The sequence below is a fragment of the Epinephelus lanceolatus genome, chromosome 10 (genome assembly GCF_041903045.1).
Source record: "Epinephelus lanceolatus isolate andai-2023 chromosome 10, ASM4190304v1, whole genome shotgun sequence".
NCBI classification, from domain to species: domain Eukaryota; kingdom Metazoa; phylum Chordata; class Actinopteri; order Perciformes; family Serranidae; genus Epinephelus; species Epinephelus lanceolatus.
In genome coordinates, this window is record NC_135743.1 from 21,692,240 (window position 1) to 21,720,127 (window position 27,888).

General features: G+C 40.4%; 1 protein-coding gene across 2 annotated transcripts in view; it reads left to right on the plus strand.

Moving 5' to 3' along the window:
- drd2l (dopamine receptor D2 like) overlaps positions 1-27,888 on the plus strand; it is a 45,921-nt gene that overhangs the window by 8,080 nt on the left and 9,953 nt on the right. For both annotated transcript variants that reach the window (XM_078171751.1, XM_033640105.2), the window contains exons 2-4: positions 13,641-14,039; positions 19,577-19,686; positions 22,072-22,208. In XM_078171751.1, the coding sequence (XP_078027877.1) occupies positions 13,668-14,039; positions 19,577-19,686; positions 22,072-22,208 (619 nt within the window). In that variant the 5' untranslated portion in view covers positions 13,641-13,667. The remainder of the gene's footprint in view (positions 1-13,640; positions 14,040-19,576; positions 19,687-22,071; positions 22,209-27,888) is intronic.

Genomic DNA, 27,888 nt, shown 5'->3' on the forward strand with positions numbered 1-27,888 from the left:
CAATACAATATTATTTCAATTTTAAATATGTTGCAATATGCAGAGTATTGCGATAAAATATATTGCGATCTATTACCTTTTTTCCACTTTAAATTATGTTCGCAAAGGAAAACTTCGTCAATATCCGAATAAGATTAAGTTTTCAGTCTGTTCATCTCACTTCAGCCTTTTTTTTGAAGCAGCAGCAAAATGTATCTATTGGACTAAAAAAACAATTGATTATATTATTCTAGCAGGCTACCTAAATTTTAATTTGTATTTGTAATATTGATCATTTATATACTAAAAAATCAGTACTTGGCATCCATCCATCCATTTTCTAACTGCTTATCCTCTCGAGGGTCGCGGGGGGGCTGGAGCCTATCCCAGCTGACATTGGGCGAGAGGCAGGGTACACCCTGGACAGGTCGCCAGACTGTTGCAGGGCAGGACATGTAGAGACAGACAACCATTCACACTCACAACAATACGATATTGTCACACAAAAATATTGCGATACTAAGCTGTATCGATTTCTTCCCCCACCCCTAAGGACACCCAGGTCTAACGATGCCACACTTTATTTAACACTGCCGAAGCTGCACCTCTTTTTGGAACCACCGCGGAGTCGGTAATAATTTCACTTGTGGCCATGGTTGTTGTTGCCCAGGGTAACAGTATGATGTCAATATTTCAACAAGTCGAAATATTGCGAGTATCACGATATGAATTCTTCATATGATATTAAAAATTACACCGTCATTATTGTGAAAGAGACGATATGGCACAGCCCTATTATGTACTGTATGTAGATGTCACTACTTCACCTACACTGATTGATTACAATTTGATAAATAAATATTTACCTCAGTAAACACACCTGAGAAGATAAAAAGATACTTTTTGTTATATGTGGGCATCGTCGTTTTGATTAAAAAATTAATTTTTTATGGTAAATGGGGGATCTGGTTGAGAAACCCAAATTTTTTGTGACTGGTTAAAAACTAAGCATTTACTATTTTTTTGGCCAGTGACTCTATATATTTTTCTGTGTATGGCCTATAATCAAAAAAAAGTTTTAGAACATGTAGCTTCTTTGCAGTAACATCCACATTAAAAGCATTTTCCACTGTCATGGCTACATGTGAGTCTGGACAGACGTAAATTTAACTTGACTGGTTGGTGGAGGCGTACAACCATAAGGCGGTAATTCGGGTTTTAAATTAAAAATGAGAGGAAAAGTATTTGTTTAATTAAACAGCTGTCTTTCTTAGTTTGCATGTTTGTATCCTCACACCTTTTTTTATCTCCACACACGTCATCTCTTCTGGTTTATTCTGACGATACAAAATACAACCTTGCTCCTGCACGCAACCTTGTTTTCTCACTACATTTTGTATCTCCCCCCATGAAATCCTGAGAGATATTGTGGCTTTCTGTGGCTCGAATTAGACTTTGCTCTCTTCATAATGAATGTGAATCTGCACAAAGTAAATTAAGGTTCTAATGAGCAACAGTGCCAGAGGAGCTGCACCAGGATGGCAACTTTAATCAGGGTGCAATCAGAAATCATCTGAGCTGTGTCTCACTTTGTTGCCTGCCGTTTGGCAGAAACAGTCCCACAAAATTGATGAATGAGCTCAGACTCTGAAATGCAGATGAAATAGACACAAAGCACAACCCAGATATTTCATTGTAGCTGCTCCTTCATTGCTGTTTGATAATTAAGTTTAAATAAATTTGGTCAGGGTTGTGAAACTTGTGCTTGGATTTAAGTTAGTCATGTAAAAAAATGTTTTATCAAACAAAAACCTAATTGGACAAGTTTCCAGCCTGGCCACCGCCATCCTCTGACTTTCCACCACATTACCTCACTATAAATAGTTTTCTTTTTGTACATTTACATTCTGACACAATGGGCCCCACAAAACTTGGCACTGCTTCGGAGCATTGCTCATCCACATTTATCACAAACTTTAATTTCCTTAATCATGCATCTGTGGAAATAAGTGACATTTATAGTGAGTGAATGTATGAAAGGCAATCCAAAAAGACCTACACAGCACAGGGAGAAAATAAGTGTTCAAAAGGTACACTTGTTGAAGTCACAAAATTATATGCATTACACATCAGAGCCTAAAAAATAAAGTCATGAGTTTGTGCAGACACAGTAAAGCAACTCCTTCAGCAGTGTTGTCAAGCGAAGCGTGTCATTACAGAAACATGATAAAATATGACCTTAAGATTTATGTCATTAGAAAATCAAATGACATTTGTAGCCCTGACTTCACGCACAATTTAAGGCTGTGTACACGTAATTGGGCTGCTTTACTTTGGTGGCCTTGTGTGAAATTAAATTGACCCCTCAGAGCAAAGATTATTGCCCCCTGTTTTGAAAGGAAACCAATACACTGATTTAAATGAACGCCTTCCCCTTACAATCAATAAAAGTGGTGTCACTGTAGTTGTGTTGCACGGCGAACAGCAAGTGCTGGCCAGAGTCAGACAGGGTGACCTGGTTATAAATTGAACCTCTTAAAATTCTTACTCTCCATTCGGCTTGCATTTTGCTTTCAGTGGAAATGATTTGTTGGGTGATGTATGGAATTCTGTGAAAATATTTTACATCATCTTTGACATCACAGCTGCTGTTTGCCCTTTTTATTTGAAGGTGAAGTGAAGCTTTGGTGTTGAAACGCTTAATCAAAATGTTTCTTTTAGAAGTGCAGGAAGCAGTTTTGTCATTCAGATGAAGATTGCTTTTACTGGGACTAAAATTGTTTTAATTGCATTGAGATGCTTCAAAATGGACCAGCAAGTCCTCACACTGTACAAACAATAAAACAGGTAATTTGGTAGTGCTTCATAAAACAAACTGACAACAGGCATTTTTCTGATCTGCCACTTCTATGTTAAAAGGTTTGATTCAGTTTAAGTATGACTCAACAGCAGAGTTTACATTAGCCAGCTTTTTACCGGTTTCCCGTGGAAATATCAACGGCCAAAATGTATGATGGGGAAATATGCCAAGTAAATAAATAAAAGTATTAATAGCATATTAAATAGCCTAATTTTGTGTGACCATGAGATATGTTGCAAGACAAGTTAAACATGAACTTATATTATGCAGATCAGATTTTATTTACTTAATCCATCAAAGCTGTAGTCATGGTGTAGTTGGTGATGGCATCATGGATCACTTTCTCCAGGAAGACTGTTGGAGGGGCGTCATGGGTGGGCTGGAGCCTATTCCAGCTGACATTTAGCAAGAGTACACCCTGGACCCCTGTATGGTACAGTTCCGTTTCCACTGTGAAAAGTTGTGGATGGTACCAATGGAAACGTTCCATACCGTCCCCATTTTTGGTCACCCTTCTATCGGGGTACCTAGCACACAGATCTGGAACTAAAACGTGGAGCTGTGAACACGGGTTTGGTCAAAATAAACCCTTAATTCACAGAGTTTTTAAATGCGAAAATATGCAGTTTTTTCCAGTGGTCTGTGCCATTGCCTGCTGGATGTTTACAGTCCTGTAACGTTATCCCTACCACTGACAGTCACCATGTTTCTCAGCTCAGCTGCCTGTTCCCCTGGTAGTGACTGACCTCTGGTCTGGCACGTGATGTGTACTACATACAATTCGTCCTCAAGACAGCCTCTCCACGAGTTCATTAGAAGGAGGAGGGTTGGAGTGTCAGTATCTTAGTGGATAGTACCAGCGCCCCATAGAGGTGATGCCTCGCTGCAGCGGTCGCAAGTTCGACTCCAGTTTGCAACCCTTTGCTGCATGTTGTCCCCCCACTCTCTCTCTCCCCATTTCACACTGTCCTGTCCATTAAAGGCAAAAAAGCCCAAAAAAATAGTCTTTAAAAAAAAAAAAAAAGGAAAGGAAGGGTCTGTATTCTTGACTGTACTGAAAATCATACCGTCTGGATTTCTAAATATCCTGGTGTACCTTAGTACTGTGATACCCCAATAACCTGTACAGGCATCTGGTATTCTGTACCAGGTATTTCAGGTTGAGGGTGGACACATTCACTGAAAACACTTTAGATTCCACTTCTGTAAAGTATCAGATAAAACGCAAACTACAAAGAATTTTGTTGGGTTACTGTAGTAAAGCTTTTAAACAGTCTTTTATGACACACTATCATTATTAAGCTGATGGCAACTAATATTTTCAACCATAGTTTTACTTCTGGCAACCAGAAGCTGATGCCTGGTTTCTGGCCTGGCAACCACTTTTAAAGTTAGTGTTGAGCCCTGTTAGGCAACTAAAACTAGCTAAAGATCTCCCCTTCAGACATGTTCGAAGGCATGAATATACCTTGCTTTAAATAATAATGTTGTGTGTTTATTTCATCATGAAACTCTGTCTTTGGCAGTTTCTGGTGTGCTGAGCTATTTTTGTATTTTTATATTTGTTCATCTGTCCAGCACCCAGTATTTATCATTTTTGGAGGTGCATGCTGTTTTTTAAGTCTTGAGTTGCTTAATGGACCATGATTGGCTTCCATGAACACATCCTTGTACATACACACATTAAATGTGACCAGATGAATGTGCAAACAGTCTTCTTTTATCAGACTCTGCACACGCATCATTCTGCATAGTAAAGACCAAAGATCCACGTGAAGGATCAATATGCAGAACACAGTTTTGAGTGTAGGGTGATTTTAAGTTCAGGGAAATATTATTGTCATGGTTAAAAGAAGCAAAATTTGAGCAGTGGTAGGCTGGGGCGCTGAAAAGGGGGGAAAAAGGAGAAGGATTCTAGGGGCCCATGATTAAGAGGGGCCCAGAGAGGCCCCTAATAAAATTATAATACTGACAAAAAATAATATGACACTAAGTTATTAATTAACTTATGATCACAAATATATTTTATTTACAATGTACTGGTAACAATAACTTTATTTGTTTTGGAAACATTAACGTTCCCCCTCTCTATTTACATAAAATGGTTCAGTCCGACTGGATCAGATGCAGTGCGCCTAATTTGTCACAGACAGCGGGTAAGGAGGCGGAGGCGGCAATATGCCTCAAAAATCAGGTAGCCAAAAACAGAAAGAAAGGACGCTAAGAGAGGAGAAAGAAGCAAAGGGTCGACAGTATGTCACCCAGTATTTCAAAAAGCAAGGTGGGTTTGTTAGTGGTTCATGTGGTGGAAAGTTATGGAATATTAACTTTGACAAAGTTAATATTCAGAAGAAGGTGATCATTTTAGTTAGGGATGAGCAAGCAAACAACTATTTTTTCTTTTTTTTTTTTTGCTGAGCTAAAACTAACTAATAACTTACAAATTATGGCAAAAAGGTAGTTTCTTGCAACCCTATAATTAAGATAAAAATATTCACAAACGAAAAAACACTTCTGGTTGCTGATAAGTAGTGTTTAACTTTTGATTTAACACTAAAAATTAAAACCCTCTGCGCGCACTGCAGCGCAAGCAGACAGATGCGCGACTCAGAGCAGCATGTGTCACTGACACCAGACTCAGAGCGCAGCGGACCGGTGGAAAATGTCACCATCAGCATATTATTTTACATCAATAAAATCTATTTTATCCTATCCTTTATTTTTATCCCTATAACATACACTCTACAGAGCCAGGTCCAGGATCCTCTTCAAGTTTGTCAGGGAGGAATGTGGAAGTGGAGGAAGAGATTGTTCTTTTTTCACAAATGTGGGAATGATAGTCAAAAATACCATCAAAATGCATAGTTTTATGTAAAATAGCATCAAAAATTTTCGGCGGCCTCCCGGCCAGCTGTGTATAGGGCTCAGTAAAAATTCTTTTCATGGGGCCCAAAATCTCTGGCGGTGCCCCTGGTGGTAGGAGACAGGATGCAGTCTGCTGTCTCACAGTTTACAGATGCGCCTTCAGTGATCTGGTATCAAGTAAATCAATTTAAAAAACAATATCACTGAATTTAAGCCAGACAGGCTCTACAGAGTGGTATTATTTTGTTCAACAAATTTAATGTAGTTTAGAGGACTTGTTGCAGTCATGTCAACAGATTTAACAAACAATAGCAGCCTTTTTTCATATGTGATGACAGATGAAAAAGAAAAATTAGCACAATAGCCATTATACGCCCAATAATTTACTGAAGGACACTTGCCTTCACGGAGGCTTGAACGAGCTTCTCCAGATGAATGCCGGCCCTCCCCTTCACTCCAGCACGCTGCTGCCTCCTGCAACGATCGGCCTGACCTCTACCACAATAATAATGTCTGGACAAGTCCTCCAAAGAATGAAATCATTATCTAACCATGTGAAATCAATGCATGTGCCAAAAAGAAAAATGTCAGTTGCTGTGGCCAGTGGTGCGAGCTCAACATGTGGGGGTGGATTATTGATTTGTTAGTTGTTGATTGCTCAACCCATCTTGGATGTGTGTTGATTAGTAATTCCAATCACAGGTCGGGTCAGAGAAACACAGCTGGTACGTAGCCTACTATAATTATGTGAGAGGATGAGGGTGATAAAGGGACAGTTCACCCCAAAATAAAAAAAAAAAAAATCATAGTTTTTGTCTTACCTGTAGTGCTATTAATCAGTCTGTTTAGGTTTGAGTTGCCAAGTGTTGGAGATATCGGCCATAGAGATGTCTGTCTTCTCTCCAGTATAATGGAACTAGATGGCACTACATACATTTGAAAAACTCAACAGCAATGTCTCTTTCCAGAAATCATGACCTGGTTACCCAACATAATCCACAGACCTTGTTGTGAGCAGTTTCATTTAGGTACTATTTTCTTTCTGCCAAACTACACCCACCAACAATAACATCACACAGAAGGAAGCATACATCTTATCACGGAGAGGTTCCTGCTTGTGACAGTGTCAGATGTACACATTAACAGCATCCTCCTCTGCTGAGCTGCAGCATTAGCTAGCTCAGTGGTGCTAGGTGAGCTAGCAGTAGATGCACACTTCCTTCTGTGCAATGATACAGTTGGTGGGTGTAGTTTGCTAGAAAGAAAATAGCTCCTAGATGAAACTGCTCACAACAAAGTCCGTGGATTATCTTGAGTACCCAGGTCATTATTTCTGGAAGGAGACATTGTCGACACTATTGAGTATTGAGTGTATCAAGTGTATTTTTGGGCACTTTGACCACCACAAGCTGAGTATTATCTAGGTCCATTATCTTGGAGAGAAGGCAGACATCTCTATGGCTGATATCTCCAACACTTGTACACTCACACCAAAACAATCTAGACAGATAAATAGCACTGTAGGTAAGAGGAAGGATGTGTATTCATGATTCTGGGGTGGACTGTCCCTTTGGTGGAATAATTCTCACTAAATTTATTCATGACCTCGAGACAGACAGGAAAGTTCACACAGAAGAGATAGGTTACTGCAAGTCAGATGTCTGTTTCAACTTCTTGAATGCCGTTATACAGCCTGGTTTAATGACACACTTGAAACACACTTGAAGGACTTTTTTTTTTTTTTAAATCATGTCACTGCCACTACTGTTGGGGGTTTAATTCACCAGTTTCATCACAATATGATAATACATTATATCGATTCTTTGGACAGTGATAGGATATTTGAAGATGTTACAGAGACTGCTGCAATTCAATGTCGATTCAATGCAATTTAGGGGCCTGTGATTCACATGAGATGATATTGTCAGCCCATATAACACAGTTGGTTCCAGAAGAAGCTGCCAACCCTTTCTTTTTTGCTTTTAGCCATAAAAGATAAAACAACACATGAATAACAAGTTTAATGAAGTTTACTTTAAACTGATTTCACTAACACAGAAACAGCACATTGGACAAGTTAACCCTCAAGGCTTTCTGCCTGAAATCCTTCTCTGGAAGAAATCTTTTCATTTGAATCCAGACCATCATCTTTTTCATAAAACTTCAGGTCTGTCTGGGTTAAAGCCCTGAAGGCAAACTTCTCCCAACAGCCATCAAAAATGGATTGACAAGATCATTATACAACAGTATCAAACTCAGCTCGATAATAACTGTCAACGTTCATGGACAAAACAGTTGTTCTTTGCTAGCAACTCATTATTAGCTTTAGCATGTTTATATTCCATGAATTCGGCTAGCAGCTCGGGGACTTTTTTCCTCTTCTCATAGCTTAACAAATTACATGTAATGTTTTTATTTTTCTAACCCACTGTTGGTTTAGGTCACTGCATCTCTTGACAGGACAGCACAGTTGAATTTCAGCCTGCATGCATGCTTTATTAGCGAACATTGTTGAAACAGAGCAGCTGATGATACAGTGAGAGGTTGACAGAGTGAGATGCCCGACCAGACAAATACGTTGTGTTTTATCTCCTAACGGCATATTTTACTTACGGCATGTTCTTTGTCTGTTGACCTCTATGTTCTCCAAAATCCCAAATATTTCCACACTGCTGATTTATTCCTGAGTAAATAACATTTTCCTGGTCATCTTTCTCTTGGCTGCTAGCCGTCTGCCTGCTGCTGATTGACGGTGACACAAGCCCCTTTTACACTGCCAGATTTTCCGCAAATGTCGGGCCGTTTTGCCGGCCAGCTGCTTGCGTTTATACACACAGAGCCGGATTGGTGAGTTGATTCGAGGTGCCCAATTTTCCGCCCCAGGGGGTAGTCATATTGGCGGAGCCCTTTTAGTTTAAACAGACCGAGACGGCCTTCCGCTACGGGAGGGGCTGTTGAGGACTTGTGGGAGGAGCTGTTGATGACGCCACACGTGCGACCCACTGGCGGTGGATAAACAGGAAACAGCTGATAGCAGGAATTAGCGAGCAGCTAGTAGCAAGAGGGAAACGCAAACCTGACAGACACTGTAAAGATGAGCAACTGGGGAGACAAAGAATTGTGCGCCCTCCTTGCCCTCGCAAATGAAGAGGCCATTAACCATCAGATGACAGGGACAGTGAAGAACGGGACGACTTACGAGAGAATCGCCGAAGGACTGACTAGCCACGGCTTCCCTCCCACGTCACTGTTTAGCATTGTTACTTGCTCACGCCCCCCATTGCCCCGAAAAAGACGCATTCTGTATAAGTAGGTAGGCGGCATTTTGCTGCACTCCCCGATTTTGTTTTTATACTGCCAATGCTGAAAGAAGACTGATTGGGCTTTCCTGCAAATTTGCACAATTCCTCGATGCCAACATCTATTCTGGCTGCTGCAACCCAGCTGCCAGAATAGATGTTGGCATCGTAAATTTCTATAAACCACCTATACTTTACTTGGTTTGCAGCTGGGTAGAAAACCAACCGTTTTCAGTGGCACTGTCCCCGCTGGAAACAGAGTGAGGAGTTGTTAAAAAACACCCACATTTCTTGGCTGAAAAGCTGCTGGAAACGCTGCGACTTCTTACTTAAAGACAACCAGTTTTGTTGTTTGTTGGCCTGCAGTTTGGCTGGCGTCTCGCCCAGGTGACATGCCATTCACCATCCCCACCACCTCTTGTTGACAAAGTCATGTGAAATTTGCAAATAAAATGAGTCTTTGGCAGAAACATACAGTGCAAACATTTTCTTTTGGGGATTGGGCTGCTGACAATCACAAATGCAATGGAAGACAGCTGGTGCTCCGTATCATTCTGCTTCCTCTTCAGTCTTTGGACTTTGCAGTTTGGTTTCTATGTTTGGTTCCAAAGAAAGACATTACTTTAGTGACAAAGTCTGTTCAGTAGCTGGCACTTTTTTGTGTTTGTTTACTGGTTTATTTGGTCTATAGAGCTTTTGTGTTGCACTCACATTGGCAGTTACAAAATATTAGCTACAAATTTATTTTATTTTTTTTCTTTGTTAGTCGTTATTTAAAAACCATTTAATTTTAATGGGAAAACACCATGAGCTTTTCTGTGCAAAGCATCCCCCACTGCTGTTTGAAGACTTTGTCTTTGACTGCTGATTACTTTGACCCTTAGCTTTATTGAAGCACAATGCTACAGTCTGTTATCAGCTAACAGTTTTTCCTGGTCTGTCACTCTGTCTTTGGCTGGAAGAAAGTTGTTTAAGCTTATTTTTTAAGCCAGTAGATCATAGGTCTTTGCTGTTTGTTTGTTTGCCTCATTGTTTTTGAGCATGATATTTAAAAAATGACAGAACATGGTAACGAAATTTGTTTGAAAGTTCTTCCAAAAAAAAACCCCAATAAGTTAATTCTATTTAATTATGCACTTTTAATTTAATGATTTTGTTGATAAAATAGAAAAGAAGTTGTTTCCAAATGTCTCTGTTTGTGCTACCAACAGTGAAAAACCAAAAGATATGTTATATATGTTTACTATCATGAGACAATAAGAAAAGACTCAAAAAAATGACTCAAACTAATGTATTATCAAATGCTTTCTGCCAATCAACCAGGTTATAATCAGCTGATCACTTCAGCTGTGATTCAGTTTTGGGGCAGATTTTAGTAATGTCTTTTTTTGACATTACAATATTTTTGCTATTTATTCATGTTTTCGTATTTCCATCGAGGACTGTAGTTAGTAGCCTCTCCATAATAAGCAGTGTTGTAGAAACGCTGATTTGTAACATTAAACTGCTTTGTTTAGTGTTTTCACTGGTTTTTATTTCAATTTATTGTCATTTATAAAACAGTGCATAGCATCCATGCTTAAAATGTACGTACAGACAAAAGCCAAATATGGTGTTTGCCAAAAAATATTTGACAGTTTCATCAATCAGGCTTCCACCTCACTATCTGCGTTGCCAATATCCCATCTCCAAAATGTTCGTAAGCATGGGTCAAAGTTCAGGCCAAAGTATTTACAAATGAGACCCCTGGTCCGTTTGTTTGAGACTCCTGGTAAAAACCTCCTAAACATCTGTATTGTAAATAATAAGAGAAAAAAGATGAGCACACATTAGCAGATGAGGGGCTAGCAGATCGTCTGCAACAAGCTAGCAAGTTTTTACTGATTTCAGTCACCTGGTTTGTTTGTTTTGTAGAGGAAGAAACCTCTGCCGATTCTTCAGCTCCTGGTAAAAACCTCTTAAACAATGAACACTGAAGGAATTCTCACCAGGAGAAGATTCAGCTGGTTGCAATCTGCAATCCTTACTGCTAGATGCCACTAAATCCCCCTAAATCTTACATGCTGGACCTTTGAGCGGCTAACTTTAGCAATTTGCCACCCAAAAATTGACTGAAGGCCACTTGCCTTCACGGAGGCTTCCTCCAGATGAAAGCCGGCCCTCCCCTTCCCTCCAGCACACTGCTGCTTCCCACAGCGATTGGACTGACCTCTGCCACAATAATAAGTCCTCCAGTCGATATCTAACCATGTGGAGTCAATGCATGTGTGTGCCAGTGGTGCGAGCTCAATCAGTGGAGATGGATTATTGATTTCTTTGGCTGAACTCATCTTTGAAACGTGTTGATGAGCAACGAAGATCGCAGGTTGGCGTCAGACACAGACAGGTGATGCACCTGTAAGTGTGTGAGAAACATGATGATGAGAAGATGACGTGAGTGGGTGGTGTCAAGGTGGTGAGGTACTCACTGAGTTTAGTTATAACCTCAGGACTGACAGGAAAGGAGAGATACTGCAAGTCAGTTGTCTGTTTCAACTTCCTGTTGCTGATAAATATTGGATGCAGCTTTTTGCATGTTATTATACAGCCTGGCTGTTGGAGTGTGTCAGAGCCAGAGCAGAGGGATGGAGAGATAAGAGAGGGGGAGAGAAGTTCTCATATATCGTCATCATGTCTCTCCTCTGCCAAAACACACGAACCTTCAGTAGGGAGTTACTGATGATGAGTTTTAAGCACAAGTTGCCATTTTCCTGCAAGATTCATTATAACTGATGGATTAAGATGTTTCTCCATGTTTATCCTCTGTGCCTCCTTCTCTTGTCCTCAGCTGCTCCGTTACTGCGAAAATCTGTCTTGTTATGTAAATGCTGCAGCACAGAGTGAGCCCATATATTTTGCTTTACTTGTGGTCTGACAAAGTTCAATAGGTATGTATGCTTGGGACAGGATCAGGCTATGCGATGTAAACTTTACTGTCCAACAGAAGCATCCTCAGTCTTTGGTTTTTCACTTATATTTGCAGAGAAAGTTTCAAAACATAAAAAAAAATGTTAAATTGTTCTGCAGGATTATCCATTTCTCAACGGTCAATCTGTATTCTCATTCATTTCTTTCTCAGTTTCCATGCATAATCCTGTCCTGAGACAGTTTGCATATTAGAGCACATCCATCTATCCATCCATCCATCCATCCAACCATCCATCCATCCATCCATGCTTTCCAGCTCCTCCTGGGGGACCCCAAGGCGTTCCCAGGCCAGATGAGATATGTAATCTATCCAGCGTGTTCTGGGTCTGCCCCAGGGCCTCCTACCAGTGGGACATGCCTGGAACACCTCCAACGGGAGGCTCCCAGGAGGCGTATCTCGGAGTCTTGTTCACCAGTGACAGTAGAATGGAGCGTGAGATGGATCGGTGGTTTGGTGCGGCTTCTGCAGTGATGCTGGCGCTGCGCTGGACCGTTGTGGTGAAGAAAGAGCTGAGCCTGAAGGCGAAGCTTCCGATTTACTGGTCCATCTACGTCCCAACCCTCATCTATGGTCATGAGCTCTGAGTAGTGACGGAAAGAATGAGACAATGAGACAGGTACAAGCGGCCGAAATGAGTTTCTTCCGTGGGTTGGCAGGGCTCACCCTTAGAGATAAGGAGCTCGGACATCCAATGGAAGCTCGGAGTAGAGCCGCTGCTCCTTCGCATCAAAAGGGGTCAGTTGAGGTGGTTCGGGCATCTGATCAGGATGTCTCCTGGGCACCTCCCATTAGAGGTGTTTCGGGCACGTCCCACTGATAGGAGGCCCCGGGTTAGACCCAGGACACGCTGGAGGGATTACATATCTCATCTAGCCTGGAAACGCGTTGGGGTCCCCCAGGAGGAGCTGGAAAGCGTTGCTAGGGAGAGGGACGTCTGGGGTGCTTTGCTTGGCCTGCTGCCTCGGCAACCCAGCCCTGAATAAGCAGATGAAAATGGATGGATAAAAAAAATGACTTTGCAGAGTTGTTGATTAGTTGATTGTTGAAGATTGAAAACCTCACTGTTGCTATCACTTCATTTTCACCAAACCCATTTAGAAAAAGCAGCAAGAAGACGACAGACAACAGGTGGAAACATAACATCTTGCTGGAAGTTGAATTTTCTTTTTTGAAACGAACTTGTAAAGTCTGTTGACGTAGGCCCTTCAGAACTTTATTTAAGTTAAAGTGATTTTATTTGCACCAAAACAGCAGATTGAATTTCTCCTTTTCATCAACCTTTTGGAGCCCCAGAGGCCAAAAATAACCTTTAGAGGTCTAAGAGAGCTTTTATCACTGTTTCAGTCAGATTTTTCGACAACATCAGGTGACCTTGACTGTGTATGCTGGCTATGTTTGTGTGTACACAGGTGAGGTGCGGCCTTGTTTGTATGCATGTCCTGTGTGGTGTCTTGCTAAGTTGTCTCTCTCTCTCTCTCTCTGAGGTGAGACCAAAGACACACTTTAGGCCCTGGTGCCACAATAACCTTTTCTTTACATTCCCCTGTTGTCAGACTGAGAAGCCAATCTTCTGATCTATTGTGAAATGCTGAATCGGGTACACTGCGGGCAGTAAAAGGTCCCAGGCTCATTATTTTTCTTCTTCTCTCTTTGTGTCATCAATTTTCAGCCTGACCATGTCCACTGGAGCAAGATCATGACTTCTCTCAACGAGTCAGACGAGACCCCCCTCCCTTCCTTCCCTGTCTCCTCCCTTGAGCACAATTTCTCCGTCTTTGTCACCCATGACCCTTCATACTCCCCCATATCCTTCCCCACCTCCTCCCCCTCCTCGCTGACGTCCTCTAACTGCACCAGCTCTCCGTCAGCCTCCTCTCCTCCATACAACTTCTACGCGGTGCTGCTGGTGCTCCTCATCTTCTGCGTGGTGTTCGGTAACGTGCTGGTGTGCGTGGCGGTGTCGCGGGAGCGCGCTCTGCAGACCACCACCAACTACCTCATCGTCTCGCTGGCTGTGTCCGACCTGCTGCTGGCCACACTGGTCATGCCCTGGGGCGTCTACCTGGAGGTGTGTGTGCATTTTGTGTACTTTGTGTGTGCTTTGTATAATTCATTATATTTCTGTATGATCAGCATAAAAATATACACTCAGCAGGAAGCAGTGGGACCCAAAAGTGGATAAAAATGTTTTGGATAGTGTGCTTGTTCCTCATAAACTTTATCGTACATTGTAACATGTGCAAAACAGAAACAGAAACATCAAACATCAGAGCAGCAGTTACAGATTTATATGAGGTAATTCAATTTAATATAACTGCTGTTTAAACAAACCAGGGCTGCAACTCTAATTATTTTTATTATAGGTAAATTTTCAGATTATTTTGATAATATCATTATTTGAATTTTATAAGCACACAAGATGTGATTAAAAACAAGTATTTAAAAAATAAACGTGATAGGAATTATGCAGGAAACTTACGAAACCTGAAGGGGCTTATGGTGAAAATAATAACACATAACACATAAACATAACTAATACATTAACTATGGCACAGGTGTTTTTTTTTACATATTAGATTTAAATGAGAGTAATGATGGACAGGTCTTAGTGAAGTGAGGACTGCTGTTCCAGAGTAATGGTCCTCTGTATTTCAAAGCATATTGTCCAAGTGTTGTGCAGTTACAGGGAAGATAAATATCCTCTGCTTGTCTTGTTGGATATGAGCGAACATCAGAATTCATAAAGAGAAAGCTGTGAAGTACATCTGGTAAGCTGTGTTTTTGAAAAATGCATTTATACATAAGAATATTAGTTTGATAAATGTTAATATTAAAAATGGACAGCAGATTTAATTTCTTGAACAAAGGAGCCAATAATTCCCAATGATTTGCTGCTGATGGATTTAATTTGAATTAGAAGTCTTTTTTACAGGGAAGAAGGATATGTACTGGCCCAAACAATGTTACAGTATGATATGTATGGATACATTAAACTATAGCAGCCTGTCATTTGACAGGATTGATTCACTATTGAGCTAAGTTTTCTAATGATGCCAAAAGACTTCATAGTTTCTTTACACACCAACTCACTGTTGTCTTTCCAGGACGGTTGTTCATCTGCTATTACACATAAGAATTTGGCAGTAGTAACTTGATTGATTTCAATATTACTAATGTATGGTTTAGCATCTTCCTTTGAATAACTTTTATTTTTATTTCTGAAAATTATGAAATTAGATTTTTTGACATTTAGAGAACTTTTGTTTATGCTGAACCATTTTCCAGTATGATAGGGTATGAATGGCATCTCTGATCAAGGCAAAGAGGATGGGTAAAGCTGTTATAGAGCTGTAATGACTACTTGAGTTATCAATTAGTCAATCCACAGAAAATTAACTTGCACCTATTTTAATTATTGATTTATCATTTGTCATTTTTCAAGTAGGAATGTCAAACACCCTCTGGTTACAGCCTCTCAAATGTGAACATTTGCTGCTTTTCTTTTCTTTGTCATATACCGTATGATAGTAAACTGAATATTTAGGCATTAGACTACAATACATCTTCTTGGGCAGTGGGAAAGAGACATGTTTCACTCTTTTCTGACATAAATAAAAATATTAAAGGGGTACTTTGCCTATTTTAAACCAGGTCTGTGTCTCCTCTGTGTGGGGAATGTGTGCAGATGAATGGTGCTAGCAGCGTTGGGAACTTCCCGCCAGTCACCAGCAAAACATGTCTTTTTGCATCAACTGATGGATCTCTGCTGGTGAACGGGTGGGGAGCTCTGGGAGCTGATGGCGCACGGGGTGCATTGATAACATTCAGGGCTGAAAATTAACACCCGCCAAGCGCCAAATGCAGGAAATTTTTCCATTTGGCGACTAAATCTCGGAAGGCTATTGCTCCCCGCTGCATCAAGGAACCTGTAGGCCTACTCATAGGCATATCGCACGCCTAGATCCATGATCTGCTGTTAGTAGCAAGCAAGCTACTACTGTCGGCATCATGTGGCGACATTTACCAGGTGTAAGTAAACCACCGACAAAATGAAAAAACACCGATGAGATGGAAGCTGAAGCTGTAACGTTACAGAAAAAAAGAAAGTTTTGCGAGAAATGGAGGTTCGGCGATAACAGCATTTCAAGAGGCTGGCTACACAACCATGCTGAGGGTGCAGTAATGAGCTGTAATTTATGTCGGCAATATGCTAAAGAAAAACCGTAAAAACTCGTTTGCCATCGGTAACAAAACGATGAAGCTGCATGATTAAGAGTGGGCAGTCTAAAGAGGTTTAAGTTACATGATTACTAAGCGTCTGAAAGGTTTCCAAAAAAACTATTTACTGTTATGTTTACTGTAAATTACTGTTATGTTTGAAGTACAAATGTTTGAAGTACAAAGTGGAATTTTGAGCTCAAAACTTTGCTTCAAATTTCACTCTGGCCTCCCCTTTAAGCTTGTATTCAACATAATACTGTATCATCTCAATGAAAAGTACTGAAACAAATGTATATATGACAGGAAAAGGCAATTCATTATTTTGGCTGGTAAAAAATATCCTTGGCTGGTGGATGTTTTCATCTACCATTTTCAGCCCCGTCAACATTCATCTATACACATTCCCCACACTGAGGAGACACAGAGCTGGTTGAAAGTCAGTAAAGTATCTCTTTTAAAGGGAACTAAACCATTTTTACAATTCATACATGTTATTCCTGTGGTCTAAGACAGTCCAAAAACATTAGTGAACATGACCAACTCTCACAAATAGGTAGAGAGCTAAAACACATTTTGTTTTATGTCATGAGGGAATAAAGTCTGGAGCTGCTCCATAGACAGTGAACAAGGAAAGATGTTGCAAATGACACTGAAAGCAGCCGGGGGAAATGTTCTGAGTATATGGGTACATTTTCTGGTTCATACCAGATATAATACAATAAATCTCATCTGGGATTAAAAAGAAAACAGACATTCTGTGGGTGCAGAGGATCTGACTCTCGTTCATTGTTTATGGAGCAGCTTCAGACTTTGCACTTGATGTCATCACAAGTCTGAGACTTCCTTCTCTGGTCTCTGGCTTTGAGAGAGCGTAACTCATGTTCACAAATACTGGTTGGACGTTCCTGGACCATGGGAATATCCTGTTGGTGACATATTAGTCAACTTAAGTTTATTTATTGACCACATTTAAAATCAACAAATGTTGACCAAAGAGATTAAATAAAACAGGGATTATCAAATGAAAAAAACAGACATAAACAAGGCCAGTGCTCTGACTATAGTGCAGAGCTCCCTGGGCGGCCACTCTAGACAATTCTTTTGATTCCAGCAGACACGCCACAGCGTGTTGCAGAAACGTCCTTGAAGCTAATGAAATACATGACTTGTCTATTTTTGACGGAGCTGTGGAGCGTTGCACAGAACACATTTCTCCTGCCAGCAGGCACTTTATGTGAAATATACACTGATCAGCCACAGCATTAAAAGCACCGATGGGTGAAGTTGATAAAACTGATCATCTCGTTACAATGCAATGTTCTGCTGGGAAACCTTGGCTCCTTGCACTGATATGGATGCCACCTGACAGGCTCCACCAACCCAAGTACACCCCCCTCATGGCAACAGCACTCCCCGATGGCAGTGACACCACAAAAATGCTCAGGAATCGTCCGAGGATTGTGACAAAGAGCTTAAGGTGTCAACCTGGCTTCCAAATCCCCAGATCCCAATCTTAAAGTGGATGATGTATTTTTAATGACTAAAACGCAGCCACAAATCTTTGATCAACGTCATTCAAAACTGCCAGCTTTCTGGCTGCATTATATTGAAACTTTCCTGTGCCTGCAACATTTGTGTTGCACCCTGCATGATTCCAATCCTGTTGCATCCTTCTACAGTACAGTATCTCCCGCCATGACATGACATGACATGATCATGGACTTTAGGAAAAATCCCACTACGGGTCAGGCAGTAGAAATTGTGCAATCATTTCAGTACCTTGGGACTATTTTAGACTGTAAATTAAATGTTGACACAAACTGTGAGACTGTGTGTAAAAAAGGACACCAGCGTTTGTTCTGTTTAACAAAGCTGTCGTCTTTTAACATCGACAAAACCATCATGACATTTTTTTGTCGGTCTTTTATTGAGTCAGTTTTATCTTTTCCCTTGGTGTCATGGTATGGCTTTTTATCTGTGAAGCAAAGGAACAAACTGATGCAAATTGTGAGATGGTCAGGGAAGCTGATTGGCGAATCACAGCTCAGTCCGGAGTTCCTGTACAACAGGCAGCTACAGAGGATAGCTAAGTCCATCTTCAGTGACCACTCTCATCCCTTACATGAAGAGTTTCAGCTTCTCCCCTCTGGTCGGAGGTTTGCAGTCCCAAAATGTACAACACAGCGCTACAGAAACAGTTTTGTTCCAGCTGCTTTTGTTCAGGTGAACAAGACATAGCAAACTTTGCACACCTTTATTTTTTTGATTGGAACATCTATTTATTTATTGAAGTGCTCTTAGGTTTTTAATGGAGTTGTTGTATCTTTATTTTAAACTCCTTCTGTGAGCAACTTTATGTTACTTTCACCTACTGTTTAAGGATGTATTGTTTTTTTTTTTTAAGGTTTTCTCTTTATGGGTTTTCAGGGTTCCTGTGGTTGTGTGTAGCCTGAAGCACTCAATTGTTGCTGTTTTGTGTTATGTAAATATTGTCAGAGCTGCCTGTCTGTCTGTCCTGAGTATCTGCATTTAATTAGTTAAGTTGGATGCCTGCGCTCCAAAAACTGCAAAACAAATCAACCTACGAGTATTTAATAAAGTAATCTGTAATCTGAATCTGATCTGCCACTGCATCTCTAAATTTCTCAGAGCCTGAGGGGACATACTCAGATCACTCATTTTGCCCAACCAACAGACCAAAACCCAAATAACTAACTTACTCAAAGGAAAGCAGCAAATTGTCACCTTTAAGAAGGTGGAATCAGAAAATGTTTCATATGTTTGCATAAGAAATGACTCAAACAATTAATTTATTTTCAGAAATGTTGCAGATTGATTTCCTGTGGATAATTAATTTAAGTATTTAGTACAAATTAGTTATAATTAGTAATGCTGCTTGTTTCAGCTCTGGGCTGTTCCATTAATACCAATTATCACTGAAGCTGTTTCAGTTCTGAATACAAAAACCTCAAGTCAGTCTTTAAATAACTGCGATTTACAAATAATGTCTCACAGACTATGAATATTTAATGTGTGAGTGCAAAAAACGAATGACTACATTCAATATTTTTCTGTGTAACTGTTAACACATCATCTTTTATTTATTGTGATACTGGAGAAAAATAAAAAAACTTTTAAATTCTTTGTGGGTAAACTGGATCACTTTAGAAACAAATCATGGTGGTCTAAAGGAAAGACAAAAATGGAATTAAATATTAAGTACCTCTGAGTGATACAGCCACATTAATATTAACACTGCTGCACCAGTATTACGACACACTGTATCGGCCAAAATGAGTGGAGAAATTAAAATCCTTGAAAGTACATGAGGTAAAAATTGTCCTGAGGGGAAAAGTGTATTAATGTCAGTGTGTTTCGTTGAAGGTGGTGGGAGAGTGGCACTTCAGCCTCATCCACTGTGACATCCTGCTTACCCTCGACGTCATGATGTGCACCGCCAGCATCCTCAACCTCTGCGCCATCAGCATCGACAGGTGGAGTCTTCCTTTAACTTAACTCTTAGTTTACTCTCTTTACTGGATGAACGTCTCGTTGCTTTTATTCTTTTCTTTTATTTATTGAACTTATAACACATGCACTCTCATCATCTTTGTCTCCGCTCTTACAATTTGAGAAAAAGAAGATAGTTGATGATAAATAATTGACACAGGGATTGTTATTCCAGAGACCAGAATAACAAAGATGACAGTGAATCAATAATATGTCTTTACTTTTTACTCTCCTCTAACCTTGATCTTGATTGGTGAAGGTTGAGCTAAGCAAAGGGCATGCAACACACGTGTTCAAAAAAAAAAAAAAACAAAAAAAAAACCCTCAAACGTCCAGTATAAACTTTAGAGATGCATCCATCATCCGGCTGTCACAGATCAGCAGGACAGAAGCCGCATGCTGTAGTCATCTGTTTATCTTTTAGCAGGAAATGACAGGTTTCCACTGTGTCTTTCACGATGCCCTCTGCTGTCATTAAAGTTTGTTCTTCATGGATCAAGGAGACTGCGTTCGATGATTCCACCTGATGCCCTCTTCATGGGTCCAGGGGGAGGTGACCAGACGCCCAGCGGGCAGGTTGTCTGCAGCTGCTCCCTAATTACTCTGACAAAGTGACACATTGAGGCTGGACCGGTTTAGACTTGTGTAATTTGGTGCATTGATTAAGGATAAAGTCTAATTGGTTTGTCAAACTGTGGACGATGAAATATACACTACAGTTAGAAACTTGTCTCGGCTTCGTGCCCTTGCAGTTTAAAATAAAACATTGACTACAAGGTGAAAGTGCTGACATCTTAATGTGAGGGTGCTTATGTCCACATCAGACCATCAGTGTAGAAATTGGAGCCTTTTTCATACCCAGCCCACCAAATTAGAAAGTTAATGGATGAATTAGCATAAACCCAAAAAAAGACACCAATCTGGCCAATCATAGTGTAGCATAGGGCCGGTTCAGACCAGGGTCCAACAACAACACAGCTGTGCTCCATTGACTCTAATGCAACCATTTCAGATTTTCTTCATTTTCAGGCTGGTTTTGTGGATTTGGAGCTAAATGTTGTGCCTGGGGCACATCGTGTATTAATGATACTCGTTACCTGGAGAGGCCTATAGTTCGGCTTTAGCTTCTAACTATCTTTGTCTTTGTCTTTGTCTTTTTACGAATCTTGAAATCTAAAACTTAACCTTATATTGTCTTTTTACTTTATACTTGAATTTACCTGTTTGCAAAGTACAGATTAACCAAACTCACTGTTTTATCCACATTCCTACACAAAACCTACCTAAAACCTGAGAGCACACTTTGCTGTCTGAATCTTCTCCATTTAAGAAGAAGAGAAGAAGAAGTTATACTTCATTAATCCCAGAGGGGAATTTTTTTCATTCTGTTGTCATACACACACATGCACAAACAGGACCTATAGATGCATTAAACGGAGAGATGTCAGAACGAGGGGGCTGCCTTGGAGGTGCCCCAAGCAGTTGGGGGTTCAGTGCCTTGCGGTGAACTGGCACCTCTCCAGATACCAGTCCACGCTCCATATTTGGTCCATACAGGGACTTGAACAGTTACCCTCCGGTTCCCGAGCCAAGTCCCTTGGCTTGTCCCTTGTGTCCTGCTCAATGTCTGCACAATTCCTATAGGACGTCTTCACGGCTAATATATTCCTGAGGTAGAAAAACTAATGTGGTTGTCTCCAATATTCTTATTCAGTTCAATTCAGTTAGACTGCTTGTTGCAGGTTTTGAATCCTGAAACAACAAAGACTTCCTGGAAATTGAATCTATTGAAAGCTGACTTTCATCCGTAGAGTCTCGGGTAACTGTGTTTGGGTCCGTGACTTTCTGCTCACAGTCGGGATTACAGCAGTGTGCTGAAGGAGACTGCACACATCTGCCCTTAAAGCAGACGACTCTCAATTGGTTTTGACACATGCTGACAGGTGTGTGTGTGTGTGTGTGTGTGTATCTGTGTGAGTGTTTTGTGTCCTTGTGGCTGTGAGACAGGCAGTGACAGCTTCTGTCTGTTTGAGGGGAAACTGGGAATTTGTCAGTGTTCTGTATAAAGTTTACTTTAAATATGTGTGAAAATTATTTCAATGGGATAATAAAGTTTGAAGACACATCAATGTGTTTACTCTGTACCACGAGTGAGTGTGTGAGAGGCATGCCAATGTGTGTTCTATGTGCTTCATGCATATTTGTTTCTATCGATGCAACCCAGTCACCAAAATAAATGCTTGCATTGTAGGTTTCTGCAAACCACAGATATGTTACATTTGTATATTATGTAGCAGATACGTTGAAACGCTAAACGCCAACATCTTCTTCTTGTGACTGGGCTGATGTGTGTCTGTGTGCTATTACAGATACACAGCAGTGGCCATGCCGATGCTCTACAACACCAGATACAGTTCCAGGAGGAGGGTGGCAGTGATGATTGCCGTGGTGTGGTTCCTCTCTTTTGCCATCTCCTGTCCTTTGCTGTTTGGACTCAACAACACAGGTAACACCTAAATCTGATCCCTCCTCTCATCTTCCTGCCCACCTATTAGTTGTTGTTTTTTCAGTTAGCTCCACTTATACAGTCTTAGTGCTTGGTCACTCCACAAAGTGGCACAGCAGGAATTCATTAACGTCCTCATGTTTGCTTTGCCTTCACCAGCAATCCACTGATCGTAGCGATTCCACTTAAAGGTATACTCTGAAGGATTGTTGGTTGTTGTTTGTGAACAACCTCACCAGCAAAACCCTCCCTTTGGTTTTCACCTCACTATATTTGCCTTTTTCTCAGCACTGTGTCTTTTGGATGTCTGCTGCTTACAGCTTGGCACCTGGTGGCCATCTTGTTACTAAGCCCCAACCTTACCTGAGCGCTGTGGGGCTGCACGTCCACAAACATCCAAACACAGAAAATAAGGAGAAAATAAGAAAATACAGGCTGAGGGCAGAATCTCTGCAGAATAATACACCACCACACACTTATGGTGGGTCAGAAGTGATGACTGGGAGGGATTACTTATGTATAAGTCCCTAGAATGCATAAAATCCTGCATAGTAGACCTTTAAATGAACTGATTTGGTTCCAAAATTTCTGGTCCAACTGGGCCCCTAGTTTGAGTTTTCTTAGCGACAGCATCTTGAGCCATTGCTCCCAACCTGAGAGTTAGGATCCCCAAATGAGTCCTGTTAAGAATCTGAGGGGTCCTCAGTTGATAACAAGAATAAAAAATACATAAATAAATTAGGGCTGTCAACCGATTTTAAAAATTAATCTAATTAAGTACACGCTCTGTGATTAATCAAGAAGAAGAATCACTCTTTGTTAAACACCTTACAGCTCGTGTCCACACTGAGCCTATAACCTGTGATGACGGCTTCATTTTGAGTGGTCACAAGCCAAAAAGGGGGGGAACCACTGATTTAGAGGAACTGCAAACTTTGCACAGGCACTGCAGCGCTTGTCTGTGTTGACTGCAGCATTAATCAGAGGAGGGCACAGTTCATAGAGACTTTCCATTATGCCGTCAGACCAGTGACAGTTTGATTTAAAAACCAGTTTAATAAAATGCTACAGAGAAGTTTAAATAGTCAGGTCCTTGACCTCCTTTTGAAGGAACAAAACTATTAATTGCCCTCTAGCCACACATCAAGGCTTGACTTTTTTTAGGGGGAAAATGATTTTGTATTTCAAGAAAGAATTTTGGGATCCTTCATTTCACTTCCACTGAATTTGTTGCAGTGCAGCATCTACTGTAGAAACCACTACACGAACTTAGGCTTCAGCATGTATTCATGATGGTTGCTGTTTGGGGCCCATGGCCTGTTTTACGCCAATGCAGGTTAAGGCACAAAAAGTCTCTTCCTTTAATCTATGCTAATTAGGAACTGGAAGATTGGGTCCTTCATGGCTAGTTTAGTCTGCAGCTGTTAAGGGATGTTGTCTTATCGTAGCAGTATTCTGCTAAACATCATCACTCTCTGAGGTGTAATTTCACTCACTGGCAGAGCAGTATACACACTTTCTCATGCACACACAGATTCCGCAATATCCCAATCCATCTGTCCTCGGAATTTGTTTATCGGTCTTTGATGACATATAGTAAACAAATCCAATGCATGTGCTCAGTCAACAGACCTTAACACTCAGCCAGCAGCCTTTATACTTAAATATCCATTAGCACAAATAAACAGGCGGCTCAGTAATCCTCCCCTGAATGAACTCTTTGAGGGAATGACAGCTGACGTCTGCCCCGCACACAAGTGGGCACACATAATCCTCCATTCGTTTGTTGTCTCACATAAAGAGCAGGGGGGTATTCCAGAAAGCGGGTTGTGTGAAAACTCAGAGTAAGTTAACCCTGAGATGAGGGAAACTCTTAGTTATCCATTCCAGAAAGAGAGGTAACTGAAACTCTGAGTCAATCACCATGGTAACAGACTCTGTGAATATAACCTGCTCGCTGACAGGTTTTCTTCAATAAACCCTGAGTTTTTCTCTGTCTCCTCCCTCTTACATGCTGTTTCATTTCCTCATTCATTCAGTCCGTGTCAAAGCTTGTATCGAAGCGCATTAATTAGCGGAGATTTACCGTCTGTCACAGTCTAAATCCTGACTGTTTTAAGTTACTGAATTTATGCACATCAATCAATTCTTTGGACATCGGTTTTTGTCTTTACATTCAAATATTACACAGCGAGAATTCATCCACAGCTCAGAATCAAACCTCTGTCCTTTTTATATTTATTATTTTTTATAATACTGTCAGTCTGCTAGAGCAGCTCCGAAATGTTTATTGCACATAATGTGTAGGTCTAATTATTTAAATTTTAAAAATCGGTATGAAGCTTTAGACACGTAGTATCAATGACTAATGATCTCTATCACTGATGTCATTGGTCACACTGATGGAACATAATTCCTATAGCCTAATATTGGGGATTATATGTTCATATTTCAGAGTGAGCAAAGGTGCAGCATTTCAGTGTCTTTAAATTTACTACATTTGTAGCTGAAATAAAGTCACTGAATGCTGTTGAGTCAAGATACAAATAGATGTGCAACATTTTAAAATCTACTGTATTTTAACCTCAACGTCTTTTCAAGTGGAAATCACCAAACATATTATTACTGTGTCAGACTGTGAGTTTATAGTCATGTCTCTATGTCTTTGATCTATAGCCTAGCCTATATGTTTTAAATCTTCCTATTTTTCAGTTGCTGCCTCCTGTGTTTTTCCCCATCAGATTAAATCTGAACAAATATATTATTGTATATAATTCATATAATGTAGCCTAATGTATCTACAGCCTGATACACAGTCAGATTCCACCACTTTATCTTCATTAAGGAAATGTAAGTCTGATAAATGATGAATAAACGGACAACAGTGAATAAAACTTTTTTATTAACTTTATGGTTAACTTATTTACACTTTCCTCGCTCTGACTCAGGCTCTTCTTTTAAAGATAAACGTGCACCGTCTGCTACACATGCATTAATATCTCTGCATCCACTGGATTAAAATGGAGGCCTGTCTTTTATTTACCTGTTGCCATGGTGAATCGTGGAGTTGGAGCTCCATTGATGATGGCTTTTTATTGTCGGTTTAACTCAGAATGAACATACTCAGAGTTGACTGAACTAACTCAGATCAGCTGTTCTGGAACCGGATACTCAGAGTTTCTCATCTCAGAGAAGTCAACTCAGAGTTCTGAGGGGTATTCCAGGTAGGAGTTTCAACAAACTCTGAGTCTAACCCTGAACTCTGAGTTGACTTCTCTGAGGAGCTCCAACTCCATGATTCACCATGGCAACGGGTAAATAAAAGACAGGCCTCCATTTTAATCCAGTGGATGCAGAGATATTAATGCATGTGTAGCAGACGGTGCACGTTTATCTTTAAAAGAAGAGCCAGAGTCAGAGCGAGGAAAGTGTAAATAAGTCAACCATAAAGTTAATAAAAAAGTTTTATTCACTGTTGTCCGTTTATTCATCATTTATCAGACTTATATTTCCTTAATGAAGATAAAGTGGCTGTGTATCAGGCTGTAGATACATTACATTATATTAATATATTTGTTCAGATTTAATCTGATGGGGAAAAACACAGGAGGCAGCAACTGAAAAATAGGAAGATTTAAAACATATAGGCTAGGCTATATATGATCAAAGACATAAAGACATGACTGTAAACTCACATTCTGACCCAGTAATAATATGTTTGGTGATTTGCACTTGAAAAGACGTTGAAGTTAAAATACATAGATTTTAAAATGTTGCACATCTATTTGTATCTTGACTCAGTAGCATTCAGTGACTTTATTTCAGCTATGAATGTAGTAAATTTAAAGACACTGAAATGCTGCACCATTGCTCACTCAGAAATATGAACATATAATCCCCAATATTAGGCTATAGGAATTATGTTCCATCAGTGCGACCAATGACATCAGTGATAGAGATCATTAGTCATTGATATTACGTGTCTAAAGCTTCATACCAATTTTTAAAATTTAAATAATTAGACCTACACATTATGTGCAATAAACATTTGGGAGCTGCTCTAACAGACTGACAGTCTGATCCTTGTGCACAGTGTTATAAAAAGTAATAAATATAAAAAGGACAGAGGTTTGATTCTGAGCTGAGGGTGAATTCTCGCTGTGTAATATTTGAATGTAAAGACAAAAAACGATGTCCAAAGAAATGATTGATGTGCATAAATTCAGTAATTTAAGACAGTCCTGAGTAACAAACTAATATCCAGCAGGATTTAGACTGTGACAGACGGTAAATCTCCGCTAATTAACACGCTTCAATACAAGCTTTGACATGGACTGAATGAATAAGGAAATGAAACAGCGTGTAAGAGGGAGGAGACAGAGAAAAACTCAGGGTTTATTGAAGAAAACCTACCAGCGAGCAGGTTAGGTTTACAGACTCAGTTGCCATGGTGATTGACTCAGAGTTTGATTTACCTCTCTTTCTGGAACTGAAAACCCAGAGTTTCCCGCATTTCAGGGTTAACATACTCAGAGTTTTCACTAAACCCGCTTTCTGGAATACCCCTCTGGGATAGACTCAGAGTTGTTGAACCTCCTACCTGGAATACCCCTCAGGAGGGAAGATGCTGAGCTGATAACCTCTGCCTTAATGAAGGCAGCTGTGAGGAGAGATGCAATGTGAATGTGCTCTCATTGAACTGGAGGCAAACAGCTTGACTGGGAAATAAGAAGCTGTGAGTGAGCTGGCAGCCTCAGTTGTGAGTTCAGTACTTTCTGTCTCCTCAGAAAAAGGCTGCTCATAGATTACAACACAAGAAAGGTACTTGTTGTGTATATCGCCGTTCAGTTCCTGGGTCATGACAATTAGGTGAACTCCATTTTCTGGTGAAGATCATGTGATACCTTGTAAAGCTCCATAAAAGCTACTTAATTGACGTTGTGGTGTGATTGTTTTGTTAGCTGCTGTTTTCAAGCTCAACAAGGAATGTTAAAGCTCAGTTTTTTGGGTGGTCTTGTTTTTGTAATTCAAGAAAATACTTTGATATTTTGGGGAGAGTTAATGTGAAAATAGATAGCACTTTTCTATGTGCTGTAACAACTGGTGAATCAGGTGAGGGTGGACTCCAATGCACGACTCTGGAGACAGTTGGGGTAAAATAACACATTCTTAACTGGTTAAAAGTAGGTTCCGTATACAGAAGGTCAATTAGTGGAGGCACAGAAATCCAATAGGGATGAGGCAGAGGCAGAGGCAATCAACAGACTAAATCCAAAAAACAAAGAAAAGGACCCAGGGAAACAAAAGACAGACAAGGAGCTAAGAGGAACTGACACACTAAATACTCTGGTGAGGGTTAGGCTAATGAGACGCAGGTGAGGCTAATCAGGGCTCAATGGACAATTAGACACAGGTGAAGTGGGAGGGAAAACACTGGGGGATGAAGTGAAATGATGTGAAACGAGAGGAGACACGAGTTGCAAAGTATAACAGGAAACAGTTTAGCTTATTAGTGTAAAGACTGGAAGCAGCGGGAAATGGATAGCACCTCTAAAGCTAGCAAACTAATTACATGTTGTATCTTATTTGTGTATTAAACCAAAAACAAAAGTGTAAATGTTAAAAACTAAACTAACATCCCCTGGTTGGATGTGTAACAGAGAGTGAGAGAGTGGTACTG